This window comes from Natator depressus, chromosome 1 (assembly GCF_965152275.1).
Source record: "Natator depressus isolate rNatDep1 chromosome 1, rNatDep2.hap1, whole genome shotgun sequence".
NCBI lineage: Eukaryota > Metazoa > Chordata > Testudines > Cheloniidae > Natator > Natator depressus.
In genome coordinates this window covers 223,398,758-223,419,006 of record NC_134234.1, presented here as the reverse complement: position 1 = coordinate 223,419,006, position 20,249 = coordinate 223,398,758, and the positions used below count along the sequence as shown (strand labels likewise).

General features: G+C 43.0%; 1 protein-coding gene across 2 annotated transcripts in view; it reads right to left on the bottom strand.

The window, feature by feature from the left end:
• WNT7B (Wnt family member 7B) overlaps positions 1-19,452 on the bottom strand; it is a 127,672-nt gene extending 108,220 nt beyond the window's left edge. The window contains exon 1 of one of the 2 annotated variants that reach the window (XM_074949033.1): positions 19,337-19,452. In XM_074949033.1, the coding sequence (XP_074805134.1) occupies positions 19,337-19,407 (71 nt within the window). In that variant the 5' untranslated portion in view covers positions 19,408-19,452. Of the gene's footprint in view, positions 1-11,061; positions 11,149-19,336 lie in introns of those variants that run through there. The other variant, XM_074949023.1, reaches the window with a different exon arrangement.
• Positions 19,453-20,249: the final 797 nt, after the last annotated feature.

Below are 20,249 nucleotides of genomic sequence, written 5' to 3'. Positions count from 1 at the left end.
CACCTACGGAAATCCTCTGCTGCCCATTTAGAACCTTTACCCTTTCCTCAGAGATGAGGAGTTGGCTACAGTGACGCTTGCATTTATCACCTCCAGAGTGGATTGCTGTAACTCGCTGTAGCTGTAGGTGCATGAGAAAAAGGCTCCAATTTGTGCAGAATGCAGCTGCCTGCCCTCTTCCACTAGCTAGGTTGATATAAGTATATCGCCTCTATGCACCAGTCCCTCCATAGGTTCCCAGTCCACTTCCACTGCAAGTTCATGGTGGCAGTCCTAATCCTTAAAGCAATGAATGGAGCAGGTCACAGCTACATTAGAGACCATATCGCTGTCCACACCAGGCCAGCTGAACTCCTCAGAACAATGCAGATTGTAAAGCACAAGACGAGAATCTGGTAAGAGCCAGAGGTAAGGCATTCTTGGTTGAGAGGATCTGGCTATGGAGCAAACTTCCAGAGGAGATTAGGTTAATCCAGAGTCTGATGACCTTTAGGTCACAGTGCAAGAACTTCCCCTTTGATAAATCTTTTCCAGCATAACTAGAATGACATTAACAACAATAACCTGACCCCAGCCCTATCCTCCCAAAGCAGAGCTTCCCATAATCAGAGAAGGGAAAAGAGAAAAAGACTCCCTGAAGTCTGCTAGGGACTTTGCTTTGCCAATCTAATTAACGTGGGACGTGCTCAGATAATAAAGTGATGGGCACCAATAAAAGAAAACAAATCAAAACTCGAACGCTAACGATATCCCCTTTAGGAATGAAGATGAACTTAGCATGGGCCAGATCTAGCCCATTCTATTTATACAAATACCTAGTAATGTTAGGTTTATTATATTAAAATTACCCCTCACAACAGGTCTGGTTTTAAGGCAACAATAGCTGAAACTCAGATTTAAGTCGCATTCTCCATCCTTAGCTTGCTTTGTGGTATGGCAGTATTGATCATCATACAGTATTTTAAGTTATACACGTCTCTGGGACTCCCTTCACAGCAGGTTTGTTTAAGAACACCATTTCCCTTCTCTGATTTCCCCTGAATTTATCTTCCTGTGTCATCCAACTTCAATATAACTTTTTTGCAGAAACTTGTGCGGTAACTGTGTTTTCTTTTTTTTTTTTTAAAGTTTAGAAAAGAAAGAGAGACAACAAAAAACTGATCTCATGGTTGAGAGGGTTCTTTTAACCAAATAGTCACATGGCTCATTGGCATCCTGCCAGTGGAGTCATGGGAGATTCTGCCATTCCTCTCAAAATTCTTTTAACCATGTCATGTCCATTATTCAGTCCTATGCTATCCATCTTGCACTGTGATTGTCATCTATTGTGAGCTAAGCATCACCTGACTATGTCAATACTCGGATGGGAGATTTCCATAGAACAGCTATGTGCAACAGGATATATGCTGCTGATAGCATGTGGCCACTCTTCTCCCTGGTTTAGTGCTGTACCACTGCACCAGCATGGAGGTGCCGTGCTTCCGATGAGACATGGAAGTGCAGACCCAACCACTTGTGGTCATTAATGATTCCTTGGCTATCTTAGTAAAAGTAATGACTTAGCAGTTATATTGCACTTTACATTTTCAAAGCACTGGGGAAAAGCACTCTATTAATTCTAAAAACACCCTAGTCAGGATTACCTCCATGTTAAAGATGAGGCAAACTCAGGCACAGGTAAGTTAAATGACTTGTCTTAGGCCACAGTTATTCAATGGCTGAGACAGCATTGGAACGCAGAACTTGTTGGTTCCTAGGCCAGGACTTAACCCCTTAGGCAAAGTTGCCTCTTTAAGGACATTAATCTCATCATCCTTGCCAAATTCCAACCCAGGTCATTGTATCTGGGTTTTCCTAATTTCTTCCTCCTGTTTCAACTGGGGATAGTCATTGTCTTCAGTTCTGGTCTTAAGTGGATGTGCAGTGGCGTTGTGTGCTATTAATCAGCTGTTGCACTCCACCCCAGTGGTGGCTGAACTGATCCTTGCCAAGTCCACATGAATGTTGGTTTAATTCATTTGAGATCCTTGAATGAAAGACACTAATGTTAAATATTAGTAGCATTTTATAATTATATCTCAATTCATCCAGGCAAGAAGATCTAATATCCAGTTCCAGGCCTGCCATGCGTTAAGTCATTATAAATGAAAGACACCTCAGATTGTTTTCCATGCCCCATTGTTTTCCATGCAGACAGACAGTAATTATATCTTCATGGCTTGTCCTTACTTCCAGACTTGAAGGGTGGACTGCCCCACAATGCCTTGCACATAAAGAACAAATGCCGCAATGCTTTTGAAGTGTTTTCCCCGTAAAAAAAATGCACTATTTTCATGTCAGCTCATACTGGCTCCATAGGCCATAATGATTATTTCAATAGCCCCAAAACTGATTTGGGGTTTTGTCTGACATGGAGGAATAGCCTTCTATTAATGTTGCCTTGTCTGTATATTCCTATTCCGTAATATGGTAGCCTGTGTCAAGGCTATCCTGGAATACTAGAAGAGCAAGAATCATGCTGACATTGGCTCTGAGTCTTCTCTCACTTCACCACTGTAACCTTGTTGACTTCACCAAACATTACCCTGATTCACTTCATTGGGATTTGGATCAGGCTCTAGGTAGGATCAGAATTAGGCCCTTGATGTTAAGACGACACAGTGTAAGGATATTCCATAATTCTGCACAGGTTCATTGTGATGTGACAAATGGCCTCCCAAGAAGCAGGTGTTTTCCTGAATAGTTTTGTTATTCAGTCCAGGAATAGGTCAGCAGGAGGGAGTTAGGCACTAGCATTTCCCATACCTTTTGCATGGGATTAAACCACAGAAATCCCATTAAAGATGCTGGCAGTTTTGTGGCTGAATTCCATGTAACACTCTGAAAATGAAGTGTTCCCCCATTGAGTTTAATGGCAGCTTTGTGGCCAAACATCTCTTGTAACAGGCTGAAAATTTTAGAGGCACAGTAACAGTCACCACTAGACATGGTGCCACTTCACCAGGGTCAGTTCTTATGCCACATTTAGAATTTAGGAGGCTAATGTGTGCCTTCAGTTACACTCTTCAAATCCCATTTGATGTCCTTTTTTTGGTTACTTAGGCCCAGATCCTCAAAGGTGTTTAAGCACCTAAGTCTCATTGCTTTCAAGGGGAGTTAAGCACCCAAATACCTTTGAAGATCTGGTCCTTAGGAACTTTGGGCCAATCCTGCTGCATAGGGTTTCTGCTGGATTTGTGCACAGGGTAAATTTTACCCTTTGTGAGGCTTCAGCTACCACTTAAATCTGTTCTATGGTCACTGGTTGAAAAGAAAATGAATATCAAAAGTGCAGTTGATAGCTGGATACAAATTGTCTCTTCTGCTGGTTCAAACTGTTTCCTGGACAAGACACATTAGCTCTCCAAATGAGGCCATGTCTTCACTGCCAAAATCAGGTGTGTTTTTACAGTAAGAGAACTCGTGCATTTTAGCTAGTTCACTGACAGGTTTCAGAGTAGCAGCCGTGTTAGTCTGTATTTGCAAAAAGAAAAGGAGTACTTGTGGCACCTTAGAGACTAACCAATTTATTTGAGCATCGGATGCGATGAAGTAAGCTGTAGCTCACAAAAGCTTCTGCTCAAATAAATTGGTTAGTCTCTAAGGTGCCACAAGTACTCCTTTTCTTTTAGCTAGTTCACTGTAAATCCTAGTGGAGACAAGGCTTTGTAGTTTATAACCATGAAGTAGCTAAGTGAGGCCAACCATGGACGAGGCTATAACGTTGACCTTACCTAGCTGCAGCATGCTAAAAACTACCAGCACCATGTCTTCACAAGGATTTTACAGCAAGGTAGCTTTCAGGCTGTGTGACGGGGTGTACTTGCCCCACACTGGACAGGAAGGGAGAGAGAGCCATGCCCCCTCACCTCTACTGGGAAGGGTCCAAGTGCTGGCTCAGTATAAAAGGGAGCAGCCCAGTCATTGTAGGCTGACTGCTGAAGAGGAAGGATGCGACTCACAGGCTACAGCCTGGGAGCAACTGGAGCCCCAGACCATGGGAGCCAGAAGACACCGAGGCCCAGACAGGCGCCTGGATACCTGCAGACACCCAAGGGAGGCTGGAGCTGCCAGGAGCAATGCAGGCTGAGGAAGCCGGAGGCCCTGAAGATGTCCAGACCATAGCATCATGGAAAATGGTAGGAAGTAGCCCAGGGGAACTTGACAGTTACTGAACCAGATCTTGAGTCAGCATGTTTCAGCCACATTCCCTGCTGACTCAGTGGCACACACACTAACACTGCCAGGGCCCTGGGCTGGGAACCGGCGGAGTGGGAAGGCCTGGGTCCACCTACCATGGCCGCCACACACCCCCACCTCAGGTGGCAGCCCACTTCCCCAACTCTAGCCACCAGGCTGCACAGCCCTGCTGAGGAGGGCAGCTTTATAGACTCTAGCCACTAGGCCATACAGCTCGAGTGGGAGGGTGCTTGTATTGACCCTGGCCACAAGGCTGCACAACTGGGTAGAGGGGGTCAATCATACTGACTGTGGCCATTAGGCCATACAGCCCAAGTGAGAGGCTATTGACTTCAGCCAATAGGCTGTACTGCCCTGAGGCTAAGGATGGACAGGCGGACATAATCGCAGGGCCTTGACACCTTTATCCCGCCCCAAAGGGAGATGGGGTGCACTTCCCCTGTGACAGGCTGTAAAGGAAACACCCTTTTGGAATTGGAAGCATAACCTGAGAGGGAGATGTGAAAAAGATTATTCAGTGCTTTATATAGAGGACTGTGGTTTTATCCTACCAATTTTTAGGAAGAGAGGTAGACATAATGATCAGGATAGAAGACATGGACATTTTTAAAATTAAATCTGCAGCATTATTTTGTATCCAGAATGTGGGTTCCCCCCCCCCATGTTTCCATTCGTGGAAATAAAAATGACAATGCATGTTTTTTGTCATGAGTGAATATTGCTGAATATAGAGGCCCATTGCAAACCCAATCTGACCCTCCACATTTGGGGCTGGAGGGGAATCTATTATTTTACCTTTGGGGAAGAAAGGAGTGGGGAGGGAGAGAGAAAGAATTGCATGACCCTTGGGGGAATTAAAATGCTCACTGAGAATCCACTGGCCTTGTCTTTTGTTTGATTGCATTGTTTTGCCTGAGCTCCTGATCTCTATTAGCCTCCCATGCAGCCCAGGGCTTAACTCTGCAGCTTTCAATTACAAGTTTGACTGTTTCATTCATGCCAGCTATTTGCTAATATGGCACAATCCAAATATCTCAAAGAACATGGAAATTTTTGCAAGCAACATGGAAATCTTGGAATCCATGATAGGGGTCTAGGCTTACTTTAAATTTTATTCTAAGGTTATAATGGGGAATCTCTGTTGTTTATTTTCCACATAGTGCATAGCTCTCTCCTATTAGATGCTCTAGCCAAAATTATAAAATGGGTCTGCTTAAATATGGATTTGAGGGTAGTGTTGGGTGGAGCTATGGAGGCAGGCAGGGAGGGGAGGAGAGGCAGCCAAGCAGCAAGGAGAATTGAGCAGACAGATGGACCGTGAGCAGCTGCAAGCCATCTGGCAATGAGTTAGCAGGTGCAGGTGTACCTGCCAGCCTTGGGGGAGAAGCTACCTCTGCATGTTGGCCATACACTGAGGGCATAGCTACATGCAAAAGGGTAGGATGGTGAAGAAATGGGCCTGCAAAGTTAGCCCAGGGTAACCTGCTCTGTACAGAACGGTTCCAGAACAGATGCAGTTGTTTTGATCTAACAGCTGTTCACAATGTTCCTTTACAATGACTTGGGAGAACTAAAGAATTGTTATATTTTGGGAGTCAGGAATCTGTTCTGACAGTAGGTTAATCCCAGTTATAAAGCCATGTATACCCAAGAACAGAAACTAACCTGTGACATGTTACCTTTGAAATACCATACTGCTGGACAAATCTAATGGTTTTTGGTTTTACCATATAAACCTCTATTTGTCCAGTCTAGATATAAACCTAACCCTTCTTTGTTTGGCTTCCTGACTTTTCTTCCAAAGTATTTTCTTTGGGAGGATTTTCCTTCTTTATTTTATATGCTAGCATCTTTGCATTAGACCATTTTCCCTGCTCACCTGAATAATTAAAATGATTTTGTATTTATTTGAATATGTCCCCAAAGCAGCCTGTGTAATAATTTCAGGATACCATCCTAGATTATGAACAATGAATGTAGACACACTCTTTTCTTTGTTATTTAACACTTGCCTCTTTTGATTATCTACTGTTTCTGTTTTGTTAGGTATCTATTAAAAGTCTAAAGTCTGGATCCATAACTGAATTTCCCTGAAGTTCAGAATCTGGGGTTTTGGCCTAGATTATGACAAAGAGAGGGACCAGTCGTAGATTTACAATCTGGCTCCAAACTTCATCAGAGCAACAAGATGTTTAGTTTGGGCCTATCTCTAAAAGAAATGGGGGCCTCATTTTCAGAAGCGCTAAGAACCCACACTTCCACAGATTTCAGCTGGAGCTGTTGGGTATTCAGCTTTTCTGAAATTAGGCTTCATATCTCTATGTGACAGCTTTAATGTGTGGGAACAGTCCATTAAAACAAACCAACCAACCTCACATTGACTTTAACACTCTGAGGGACATGCAAATCTTCTTCAGCCATCTCGCTCACAAGAAAGTATTTATTGTAGTGCGTGCTAGGAAACTCACTCTCTTCTGATGTGTGTGCTAGGAAAGGCCACTCTCTTCTTATGTCTAAGACAACATATCCCACAACAACCATGCAGTATGGAATCTCATTCAAAAGCCTCTTATTATTTATCATTTGTATTACAGCAGTGTCTAGAGATCTCAACAGAGATCAGGATTCAACTGCACTAGGCACTGTGCAAACACCTAGTAAAAGACAATCCCTGCCCCAAAGAGCATATAGTCTAACTAGACAAGATAGACAAAGTATGAGAGGGGGAAACAAAGAGATGAAGTAACTTTCCCAAGATCACACAGCATCTCAGTGATTGAGCTAGGAATAAATCTAAATCCAGTACCCTATCTAATGTACCATGCTTTGTGTGCATCTCCCTACAAAGCTACACAGAGCAGATGAAAATCTTTAGTGACCAACAGCCCTAATCTTTAAGGGTTCGGAAGTATTATTCTCTTATTGCTACATGAAAAACCAAGAAACCCCCTTTAACCCATCCCCTTAGAGTATGTAGTAGCCCCAGTAGCAGAGGATGTGGAATTACGAACTTTTAGGGTAGCAGAAGGGGCACCATCAGAAACATTAACTAACTCATACAGAGGCAGTTTTCTCTCCCTACATTATGAAACCAGCCAGCACTGGGTGCTGCTCACTAATGTAGACCATTCTCTTTTTTGCTGTTTTTAATGTACAATCAGCATGAAGGCTTGTTCTGTTACTCTATGTGTTCAAAAGGGTAATTCCCATTCCCATCAAATAAATCTCTGACAGAACAAACTCTCCTCGGATGCCAGTACATAGCCCCATGTTCTACAAGCTGTAAGAAATGAATCCCCAACCAATGCATTCATCTTGCCATACGGAAGGTGAACAGTGAAAAAAATTACACAGCTGTTACCTCCAAATGTTAGAATACAACCACTTTATTTTAGAAGATGCTACCAAGGAACGACGTTTTTCCCCCATGTAGGAAAAGGTGCCACCTTGTATTATGCTTGATCTTCTCTCTTGGACATTTACACTAATCAGATTGATATTAAGAACCAGCTTTATGTTACATGTTTCATTTATCATGGTCTTTCCAAAATCTGTCTACCAGCAGCTTAGTTTTATTTGAGTTGTGTTTCTTTTTAAATCATAAATTCTTTCTGGTCACAAATGTTTAGGATCGTGCAGGGGTCCCAATTATTCTGATACATGCACTCCAAGATAACAACTTTGCCACAGCACATATTCACCAGACCCAGATTTATTTGCTAAGGTGTCCCTTTTCTGACCAGTTGTGGGTAAAACTAATTGCAACCTACTTTCTGCTCGACTAACCAATGAAACCATATCACTGAGCCTACAGTGCACTAAAACACATTCGAAATACACTATTTGTTCTGATTACATGGTTTTTGTTTTGTGCCTTTATGCGGTGCCCGCCTAGAAACAGGCAACCCCCCCCCTCCCCAAGTCTTCGTGAAGCCAGAGTTTTGCACCCTTCAGTACAAAGTATACAATTCTCTTGTCAACAGAAGCAGTCATATTCTTGTGTGCATCAGAATAGACTAGAAAGATCCGTAGGGAAATGAACCTCATCACTGGCAGTCCCTTAGCAACGGGAGAAGCAGCCTCCCTACACAAATGCAAACGGAAAGAGACCCCAGTAGGTAATACTCCAACAGCCTCTACCGTGCTTTAATCTTCAAACGCTATCATTAGTAAACCAGAGACATATGTTTGTCCACAAGATAAACAACACAAATCCAGTAGGCACTCAACTAACTAACCTCTCTCTATTTTAACTGTCAAAAAAAAATACCCCGCAAGATATCACAATATGTCAAGATTTCTCACACTTTATTGGAAGGGAAGAGTTTAGCTGTACAAAACCCATTGTCCTGGGCCCTGCACAGAGGGGCAGGCTAACTAATACTAGCACGCATTTGATGGAAATAGAGGAATTTCAGGCGTTTAAACAGCATTTTTGCTGGGGACGGGTGAAAGGAGGGGAGCGAAGTCTTGCTTGCACACAGATGTGTGGATTGCAATTACATTCTTGTTTAGTCTGAGCAGCTTTCTTCTCCAGGACACAAGGCTGCGTTCAGATGGATTTATTAATCAAGTGACGTGCTTGTTGATTTCGGCTTTGCTTTGGTATGTGTCACCTTCTGATCCCTTTCCTTTCTGCTCTACTTGATTGCAATAGGGACCAAAGCTCAGATCTCGCTCTAACTCCCCAAGTCCATTGCAGGCAGCGGAACAAGTGACCTGACTCACACGATGAACTGGGGATGGCACAGGGAAGGGAGAGGGCATTATTTATCCCCAGCAAATTCTCATGGTCACAGATGAGCGCTCAGAAGATCTCCAAGTAGTTAGCTCTAAATAAAGCATGCCTTGCTTCCCTTGTATTCCCCCTCAGCAGTTGCCTTAGTATTATTATTATACTTCTATAGCTTTTGCATTCGGACCTTATAATTATGTCACACAGCAAGGGAAACCGCCAGCATCCCAGCATCTGGTGTGTGGTTTAAAACTTTTGTTTCAAGATTTGAACTATTTCTAGAAGGAAAACTTTGTAGGATAGTAATTTCCTACGGTTTTGAGAAAAATATGGCTACGTTTATATTAAATGGGTTTTTTATTTATTTATTATAACTTTTGACCTTCTGGAAAAGAAGCCAATGCTGTATTTTATAAGCAAATGGTTACCTACCAGGAGACAGGACCCGCATGGGAAAAACAGCCTTAGCTATTTGGTTTGATCAATAGCATCCAACTAAATTAAACCGAATATGGTTCCATAAATCAAGCGTCTTCGGAAATCGGTAGCCAGGGCATGTGCATTTCATTAAGAATTAAGAATGCAGAAACAGACATGTTTCGTTTCTTTTGATGCGTGTGTTTATGCTTTCTTCTCTTCCAGGGTGGGGAATTCTGTTTTTCCATGGACTACCAGAAACTAGAGATATACACTCTGTGTGTGTGTGTGTGTGTGTAAACGGAAAGAGGGCAAACATATACAAATTATACATACACACACAATTCAGGGGGCAAAATTTAAAATCCATATTCGTGGCATCATAAAGAAGTAGGCACTGATCAGGACACTGTAAATATAAAGTGAGCGTGAAACAGGAATCCTGAAACAGGTTTTCCTTCTTAGGCTGAAGGTGCAGGTTGAATAGCTCTTGAACGGACTAGTACCGTCTTTGGCAAACCTCGCAGCCTCCCTGAACCACAGAGCCAGGTAACCCCGGCAGCTGCCTACCGAAACGTGCCTACTGCCGGGCCCGATCCTGCATTCTTTTTATTTGACGTGTCAAACCTCCAGTGAAGTCAGTGGAGTTCAAGGTGCTCAAGGAATGTAGAAGGACCAGACCCGAGAACTGTCCTCGGCTACTTCTGTTCTCCACATTACATGTGGTTAGCACCCATGTGGCGTTGGGCGATCAGAGGCACTTGACATTTTTTGCCCTCACCCAGGGCGCAGTTAGTTTCTAGCCCCTTCCACGTGTGAGCCACCTGCGGGATGACTTTCAGGCGGACAGGAAAGCTAATGGGGTCCTGAGGTTGATTTTTTTTTCAGTCAGAAACACCTGACAGGCTAAAACCAGGGACCACCAGCCAACCTGATGGGAGACCTTTAGGACCACCAGCGCCCGCACTCACTCCAGAGTGAACAGGGAGCCAAGAAAGCACCTATGCGATTACAGGGATTTGATTTAAGGACCGAAACTATTCCCAGTCCCACCCACCCTTCCTCCTCCGAGCACGGGAAAGGGTTCTGGAGCCCGGTCTAACTCCTAAATCAGACCAGAGAGAAGAGAAAAGCATCCAGTTAGAGCAACGTAGCTGTGGGTGCATTTGTCCAACCTAGCTTTGTTTTCACTGGCTCTGATGAGTCCTGCTTTATGCTCTACAGATGCCCCGGGCTGTATAACCTTACGTCTGTGTGTGTCTTCCCTTTAAGAACATAAAGAGATATTGCCCTTCCTGAGGGTTTTGCAATGCCTCTGGGAAAAGCTGGACCCTACGTCCTTTCTTCCTGGGAGGTCAGGTGCGCTTCCCCATCATTCAAGAGCTGACAAAATGTTACCTGCCCACGATAAGGTAAAACACTGGGCGAGATGTGGTCTGTGCTCTGCCGGGTCTTAGGTAAAGCCGCATCCCGCGCTGAGGAGAAAGGAGCAGCTTCTCCGGCTACCTGGCTGCATACGCCCCCCTGACAGAGTTACAACATCAGCATCATCACACATTTCACAGACCTGCCACAACGCTAGGCATCCCGGCTCCCTTCGGTCAGATTGCCCCCAGGCAGCTAGCGGGGTCATTTTAAAGCGTATTAAAAAAAAAATCTGGATCACTTACAGGTAACTCCCACTGGTAAGGATGAGGAAAATCTGAGGGTAATACACTGAGAGTAAAACACTGCGAGATGAAAAAAGGAGCATGGCTGAATCCCGTTTATACGCTTGGAGTTCGCTTCCTTGGGTATTCCTTCCTGGCCCCCCCAGATCGTTATTCCCCACCCGTTTTGGTGTCAGCTGTGGCCTTTTTGCTTGAATCTGAGTTGGAATCCGGTCCCTGGGGCGTGGGGGGGCTTGTTTGGGCTGGTTGGTTGGTAGGGTTGTGCCTAGTTTCCCCTTGGTGCTAATGCTGCTCCCCGCGCAGCGCATCGGCTGCCGCTGCCGCCGCCGCCGCCTCCGGCTCTGGAACGCTGCCGGGCATGTCCCAGTGGTCGGGCGCTGCTAGCGCGTGGGTTCGCCTGGTGGAATGAGGATGGTTTAAGGGATTTGGAGGGCAGAAAGTGCCTCTCTCTCTCTCTATTTTTTTTTCTCTCTAACTCTCCAGAGACTCCAAGCTGCCATTGGGCAGTCAGTCCCTGCAATCCGCCTCCCGTGTTGTGTTTTTTTTTTTAAAGGGGAGGATGACAATGGAGAGACACTGATCTCGCCAGAGCCCTGCGTTCTAGCTGTGTGCGCGGTCTGAGCCCTCCAGCTGCCTCTTGCTTTGGACGCCAGCCTCAGCCGCTGGATCGTGTATTTTAAACAAATCGTCCGCTCTGTGGACTGCAGGCTGCGCGCTCCGGTGCCGCGTAGGTGGCACTATTTCAAAAGCTCGTGTTTGGAGGATGCTGAAGGGACTGGGCAGCTAGAAACGCACGACTTAGTTTGGTGAAATCGGTTGATTATGAAAGGCTGCCCCCCCACCATCTGAAACACTGCGAGAGAAGCTGGTGGAGGAAAGGATCTGTTGTTATACCCCCCCCCCCCCGAGTTGCAAATTACACATTAGTTCAAAGGGTCCTTTCAGAAAGCGAATGTTTATAGAGTTGCCCGAGTGAAAAATAATCAAACAGATAATCCTTTGAATCCTAGTGTTTTACCGGCTTGGAGTTCGTGTGCGGGGGAGTCGGAGAAAATGAAGTAGCTTGTTTGGGGGGTTATAGTCCTTTGCCAACATGCCTGGTATCGCTGAGCGGTTCAGGAGGCATCTTCACACACACCGCTCACATTCCACATAGAATAAGATTTTCTTTTTCAGAAGATGAAAGTTTGAGGAGCAGTTGCCCTTGCTGTTTAGTTCCCTCTTCCCTGTATGACTTGGAGGCAGTCTACTTACGTTCTCAATGTTCCCGCTGTTGACTACATTATTATGTTTTCATAGGCTTAGGTAATAAAGAGTATTTACACCTAACGTGTGTCTCAACAGATTGCCAAGTCAGTCAGTAACTAAGACGTCAGTGAAAAGTTTGTGATGAACAATTACTCTCGCTTTTTGCGCTGTTGGTTTTTTCCCTTATTTGGAAAAATCATGGGGCACTGTATTTGTTAGTGAGGAGAGTTGTGGGGAAGAAAGACACGTTAGCTTCCAAGAATTGGAATTTGAAAAGGAGCCCCGAGAGAGAAATATGTACAGCAGGCAATTTAGCATAAATGCAGCGGAAATACACCAGGTCTCTCATCTTTATAGTTTTCTTTAGTCCACATGTCAATTGTGTGTTTTCTCATGTTAGTTCCCAAATAATTGCACGAGTTTTCTTTAACTTGGGTGTTCCAAATACCGTGAAAGCCTCTCTTAACAACGTGTAGCCTAATCTCTTTAGGTGTCTGTTATGCAATACAGGAATCCTCCAAATGCCGTTAAGGTTACAGACTGTCTCTAAAATGTTTACATTTTCTCTACCTATATTATCAGAATCGTTACTATTTTTGTTGTATTTAATCATTTTCATCTACAAGTTCAATATCACCCGTTAGTATAATTAACATTATCTGGAAAAAATATAATCTTAGGGAATAAGGGGAAACGCTTTGCATTGTTCAAAGAGTTTAAAGTTTAAGTTGGATCCTCTAAGTTGTCATATTTCTTTGTAGTACATACATATATGCGTCCCGCTCTCCAGCCCACTCTCTCATATACATATTTATATGTATGTGAGTAATGATTTCATTACGTGTAACTATGATAAATGTAAATCAGAGTTTATAACAATTGTTTTTTATTTTATTTCTAGCATTCTTTTACAGATTGACCATTCAGATACATTTTAAAATGTTTACCCTTTTAAAGAAGAGTCAGATCCATGTTTAAACAGTAAACCTTCCCAACTTGGCACTGCAAAACCTCCTGAATGAGGTTGTAACATTTCACCTGCATAGTTGAATTAACGTGATTTGCCCATCTGTAAGTATAGAATTAGGACCGGTGTTATCTATAGCGTTACAATACATGACTAGATTAACGCTCTAGAAAGCAAAACGAAGTCATGCAATTTATTCTTTTGAAGTGACATTTTATTACGGAATGGTAAAACGAAGAAAGAAGTGGAATTAAACTCCATAAACTTGGGGGGGGAGGGGTGCGTGTGACCGAGAGATGCATTTGCTCCTACTGTGTTTAAAAACCGAATACCCCCCCTGTAACAAACTGGTGTTGTAGTTTATACGATTATATTATCAGTAACCCCAAATACGACTTTTTTGAGCATGTACCAGTTGTTCTCTCACGAACAAGCATGCTCTAAGCATACCAGAGCCAGAACAGCAGTGAAATGGTTACCAACACCATCCTAGAGAATGAGCCTGACACGGAGACTGTATTGAATAAACTATTTCCCCTCTCTTTTATCTGTCTACTCCGAGCGTCAGTTTCTTTCTTCTGACAACTCTGCGTGCAAAATGGGCCAAATGTCCAGAATAGGTGTACATCAAAACCTGGCAAAACCTTTTAAAGTATGTCTGAAATGCACAGAACTGATTTCTTCACCGAAATAATATTCGTTTCGTATGTTCTGCAGAAGTTAGAATATGGTGCACAACAAATGAGTTGTCTAGGATTTGCAGTTGCCTGGCTGGCAAGCCATGTGAGAGGCACAGACTGCCACCTGTGTCAATAATTTTTTCTTTCCGTGATGGCTAGTATTGAAATCAGAATAAGATGACAACATTTCATTTAGCCTTTGTAAAGATTCTGAGTGGAAATTTCGAAATAGTCTATGGGATTTAGACCCATTGATTTTACATGGAAGAGGTGTGTCTAAATCCCCTAGATTGCTTTGAAATGTTCAGCCTCTGACTCTAGTAGTTAAATATTATAAAAGTTTAGGAGCTATCCGGTATTTGGACCCTGCTTGGAATTGCTGTTTAGACTAGCCCGGAGATTAAGTGCTCTCTATTTTAGTTATTTATTGAAATCTGGTTATTTCCCTTAGAGTATGCATTTTAATGTTCTTTTCTCTTTAACAAAACATGAAGCATCAATAGCTTCATTCTTGCTGGCCAGACCTAGTTATCATCGATCAAACTTTATAGGATTTCCAGAGCAGCGATGCAGTTTATTTTCATTTACAGCTAAGGTGCATGGAGTCCAAGTGCATTGAAACCACGTGAGTATTTATCTACTAAATAAAACGCAAAACCCTAGAAAATAAATAAAATGAAAAGCCCAAATACCCATGTGGTTTCTGTATAAGAGGAAGCATTTTATTTGGTGTAGTTACAAAATGTGAGCTGTGGCCAGTTCCCCAAGCAGTGACAGAGCGCAGGAAGAGGATAATAAGCTAAAGGTTTTTGCATCTGCTACACCATCATTATGTTCCATAGATTAATTCAACCAGGGAAAGCATTGTCAAAAAATTTCTCTCTCCCATTCCGGGACACCTTACGCAGAGGAAGCTCCCACTGACTGCAGGATCTGACCCACGAAGTCTATTTATGTCCATGAGTGATGTAATTTAGAAGAGCACCCCCAAAGAAGGCGCGATTTCGTTGTCGTTTTCTGTATACTGCCACAATAGCAAAACAAATGTTCAGACATAACCATCCTTCGGGTTTCTGTTCATTTCTTTTTCATCATGTTGATCACATGCGCTTAAAAGGAGAAAAAAATAATCTCCTCCACCCTTTTCAAACACATGCTTGAGTTTACTAGACTAACTAATGGTGAAAAGACAAGGGTGCAACATTTAAAGATCATCAAGACACGCCAGACTATATGTGCCGTATGCAGTTGCGAGGTGACATGAAAAGCCAGCACATTATAGTTTCATGCTGTGACCTGGTTAACAGGGCATCCACCTCTACAGGGGGAATTGTCTTCCCAGAACCTATCCAAGTGAATTAAATGGCTCCACTGGATTAAATAAATGGCTCCACTGTGATCAAATAATTAAAGGGCTGTCGACCTCCTCTCTCCCCCTCCCCATGTTACTCTGACTTTCCATTCACAGTCAATTTTGTTTTCTTTTGTTGCAGTGCTGATGCTTAAATATGTTCCTTACCTGTTCTCTGTAAGAGAATAAAACGAAAGGAAGCATCACATTGACAGCACTGGTTTCAATTTAGCCCAGGGTTCCATCAGTGGACTCCACCTTTACAAAGCTTGTATCTATTCTTCTCAGACTTTACCTTTTTATTTGCAGCGGTGGGACAGCTATTCTTTTTAATTTGCATTTCTTCTAACAGTGTCTGTCGTTGTGCAATTTTTGAGGGCAATACTTATTTGCAGTATCTGACAATATATTAATCCTGGTTGAAAACTGAAGGAAATGCTTGCTTAAATATGAGATGTTTTAACCTGCCAGACTTCAGGGGTTGGGGTTTTTTTATTTTGTTTTTTGAATTCGAACCTCAATTGAGGATAAAACGTTGGTTATTCCTACAGTATTATTCCGTTTGTCTCCGGTGCTGCAGATGAAGTGTTTGCCATAACCATGCAATATTGTTTAAAATGTGAATACCTCAGAAATCTCCCGATGTTCACTCTTCTGATTTCCTGTATTAAATAATTGGCGAAATAGTTAAGGAGAGGACTCATTATTGGTTCTTAATATGAAGTAATGCTTTACCTCGTGCCTGTCACTCTGGCAAAACTCAGTCAAGTCACAGAATGGAAATGCAGTCAATGGCAATTTTGCCTAAGTGAAGACTGCTGCATCGGAATTATACCCTCTTGTCCTAATTACAAATGCCAACTTCTTTGTTAAATTAAAAGCGCTGACACCCAATTTCCACATTTATCACTGGGTAGGCAAATGTGTATTTGATGCTTCCTTTCTGAGGCTTAAAAGTTTGCCAACGTCCTCTCATTATTGAAGTGGATCTTTTGCAACACTTTATTCAGGTTTTAGTATTTTTTTCCAAATAAAAGAACTGCAAAATATAAAATCGTTGCTATGTTGACAAAACAACACTCGTATTCATACTGCAAATTAAACCCAAAAGCACTAGAAGGCAGACTGCTACTTTATCATCCCATCCTTTCCTTTCTGTGCAAAAACCTGACTCCAAAAAGGTATCATTACAGCCAAAGGATATAGTTTCAACAAAATGGTAGTTCCAGAGCTTGATGAAAGAGGAAATAATTGCATCCCACATGTCTAGCCTCGAAGTAGCCCAGGATCTCAGAGCAAATTTCTCTGCTATTGTTCAGGGAAAGTGAAATATCATCATCCCCTTCAAGGAATGGTGAAAGATGTGGTGGTTTCTATACGAGCTTTTACAGTTCTTGCTACACGGTCGTTTTTAGGTATGGGGACAATTAATCAATGTCCTTTTGTTTTTGTTCTGAATTCTCTTTTTTAAAGTTGCATGTTTAATGTCTAACAACAAGAAACCTGCCCCTCCAGACTTTACCATGTTCCAAATCTTCTGTTCACTTAATTATAAAGCCACTACGCAAATGAATCTAGTCTAACAAAGTCATTCCCTGGTACTGCAAACTATTTGGTCTTGTCTTGTCTCTTTCGCTGTGAGAGATCTCTTTCTTTAGCTATCTAGGCATGTATAGTATTCTCATCGTTGTGGTATCTAATATCAGACTACATATGGGGCCAAATTCGTTCCTCATTTACAAATGTGTAAATCTAAACCTTAAGGATGACAGAAGTTAGCACTATATTATATGATGACAAAAATTGGTTAGCTATAATAAAAAGCTAAAACCAGCTTTTTTTAAAAAAAGCTAAAAAGCTTCACAAACAGAGTAGGCTTTCAGGAGAAATCGAATATATATCCAGCAGATACCCCTGGGAAATAGTACCAGCTAACTTTCCCCCTGTAGGCATATAGGCCAGTGCAGAAAAGATCGGTTAAAGACAAGGGGCTGTTCCGCCAAGGCAAGACCTGTAGCAAGGTGAAAGAATCTGAATGGCTGGGTATCTGGTCCGGTTACGGTAGTGTCTGAGGGGATAGTTGAAACTCTTTCAACTTCGTGTTGTTATTTTCAAAGTTTTCTGATTACACTCGCCTTCCCCCGACCTGAAAAAGAGCTCTGTGCAGCTCAACAGCTTGGACTTCTACCAGCAGAAGTTGATCCAATAAAAGATATTATTCTCCCACCTATATTGTCTTTCTAATGCACTACTAACGGGCAATCTTACATGTATTTTCTGTGTCCTGCCACATGCAGTTACTGGAGTTCTGTACGCTGAATACATTTTAGTAAAGACAACACATCGTGTGTATCTGGTTATACAGACACCTGCGAATAGCAGGGCTATTTATAATGGGGACCTGGGAAAAAACGAGCTTCTGCCCACTAGGGAAACACTCTGGAAAGCCAGTCCATTGGGCCACATCTCTTGGCTTTCCTATCCCACTGTAAATAAGGGCATCCTCTCCTCATGCCAACTATCTACAGCCACCTGCTTCCTTCGAGAAGGACGTGGCTAGCTGGGTGATGGGAGAGTGTAAGTTAGCAGTACCCGGGCTAGTTATTTTCCCATCAGTAAACTGGCCCCTTTGAGCTGATTTTTCCCTTGTGTGATCGTAATGCTCTGCTATTCTGTTCACTTGATTACGGATCCCCCCCCCCCCCCATTCCTTCCAGTCTATGATATTTTGCCCCTGCAGAGTACTGCACTACTTTCTGAAGCTGCTCCGCTTGCAGGGAGCAATACAAAATATCATGTTAGGTAGGTGGTGTGGCTCTATTTAAAAAGTCAAGCGTGTAAAACAATATCAAAGGAAGAGGAGGGCAAAGGATGGCTGATGTAGTTTGTGCTCCAAAGCTGTATCACGTTATCGCTTGCAGGGAGGTGGAAGGGGGTGGACGTCTTTTACCAGGAGGCACTCTACATTATGCTGGATTGTGGTGCAGTGCTGGTATGACTGTCTCTTTCTAAGTGCACTCAGTGCAATTATCCTCACTTTAAAATAATTGCAGCTTCTCCCTGCTCCCCCCCCCGCCCCACACACCTGTATTGATTTCAAACTGAGTAGCAAGAATGTTCAGATTACAACCCACCTTATGCATTCTTGATCATTTAAAAAAATCCCCCAGCTATGCTAAGGCAGGATCTTTTAAGAGTTTGCAGCTCGACAGGTAAGAACTCGGCTGGGGCTCAGGAATGTGGAAATACAACTCAAGTCAGCCTACTGCGAGAGCAATATTAATAAGGGCATACAGGTGAATGAGTGAGAGAGAGAGAAACTTGGCAACTAAAATAACATAGTGATCTAGATCATTGTGGTCAAACAACAAGCAAACATTTGACTCCCCAATAGCACTGCTAAAATTTGGCCTGGTATAGCTGCAGTTAATGAGCAGAACACTGCAGCGACAGCCCTCGTTTCCTGGTGTGGTTCAGGGTTGTTTTACCAAAGAGGTAGACGGACCAGTTGTCAAGTTAATTTCAACACGTCTGTGTGATGGATAGAGACGCAAATTGTGTCTAGGCCTGCATTAAAAAAAAAAAAATCCCTGAGAGCAGGTTCAAACCAGGGATTTTCCGCCCCCCCCCCCTCCTTTGACTACTTAAACTCTGCCCTATTGTCTCATCAATAGTGGCTGAGCTAACTCCATCAGCTTTCTGAGGGACTGTATGCCAGAGCTAATATTCAGATTCGATTAAATAGTCCAAAATTAAAAGAATCTCTCCTCACGGCCAAGCTGGTCCCTGCAGACTGAAAGTCACTGTAGCTTCTATTCGCCTGTCTCTTTTAAAGCAATGGCATTCTGACTAGAATCACAACAAGGCACTTAAAAGAAATACACATTTTCACTGTTCTTTTGCTGATGGATGTGAAACTTCAACACGTCTTCAAACACAGGGGGAGACAAACATCACACATTTTTGGCAAGATATTTTGTTCACAAGTTTGATCCAAAAACCAGAGTATTAGTGAGGACAGTCACTTACCCTAATTTGACATAGATGACTCCAAAGCATAGAAACACGTAGAAAATCCACTTTCGAAAGTTTCTGTGCATGATCTAGAGAATGGACTGAGCCATAAAAGATGCACAAAAAGTAGAACTGATCGCTGCCGATTAAATCCCAGTCAAGAGCATTTCTGAGGCTACCCAAAAAAGGAGCCCGTCGAACTGTAAAAACTCAACAACGTTCAGACAAGATTTTTTTTCTAAAACCATGGTGACCAAAACGGACTCTGATATTGGGAGGGGACGTGGTGGGGGGGAGACGGGGACGGGACAGAAAGAGTTTCTCAAAAAGGCAAAACAAAAACCCAGGACAGCCCGTCTGAGAGAGAAAATGAGCAAGCCCTGATCTTGATCAACTACCTCATAGAGCCCTCAAGTTCAATGTGTTTTTACTTGTTCTGACTTCCCCAGGTGACACCACGTATCTTGCAAGCTGTGGCTCCAGGTAGGAGGAGGATCTCTTTCTCTCTCACACTTTCACTCTCTCTCCTCCCCTCCTCTTCCGCCCCCCCCCCCCCGCCGTGTGTGTGTCAGACTCTACCGCATCTCATCCTTCACACACACATGTGTAATGCAATAAAGCAGTCACTAAAGCATTTGTCGCTCGTGGAGCAGTGTGGCTAGCTTATTTATTTTGCAAAATAGATGGTAAAAACGTATTTTTTAAAAATCGAAGAAAGCCAGCTTTCCATATCTGTGTATATGTCGTTATTTGCTGTACAATATAATGTGTGTCTATATCTGTATTTTGCTAGACACCTGAATGTGTGTATACCTGTAGACACGCCTGTCACTGAATGGGGTGGTAGTTATATGCAGTCTTGCAAAACAAGAAAGCATTCTTCCTCCTTTAAGAAATACCCAGCTTCTTAGCGAGATTTAAGTTATCC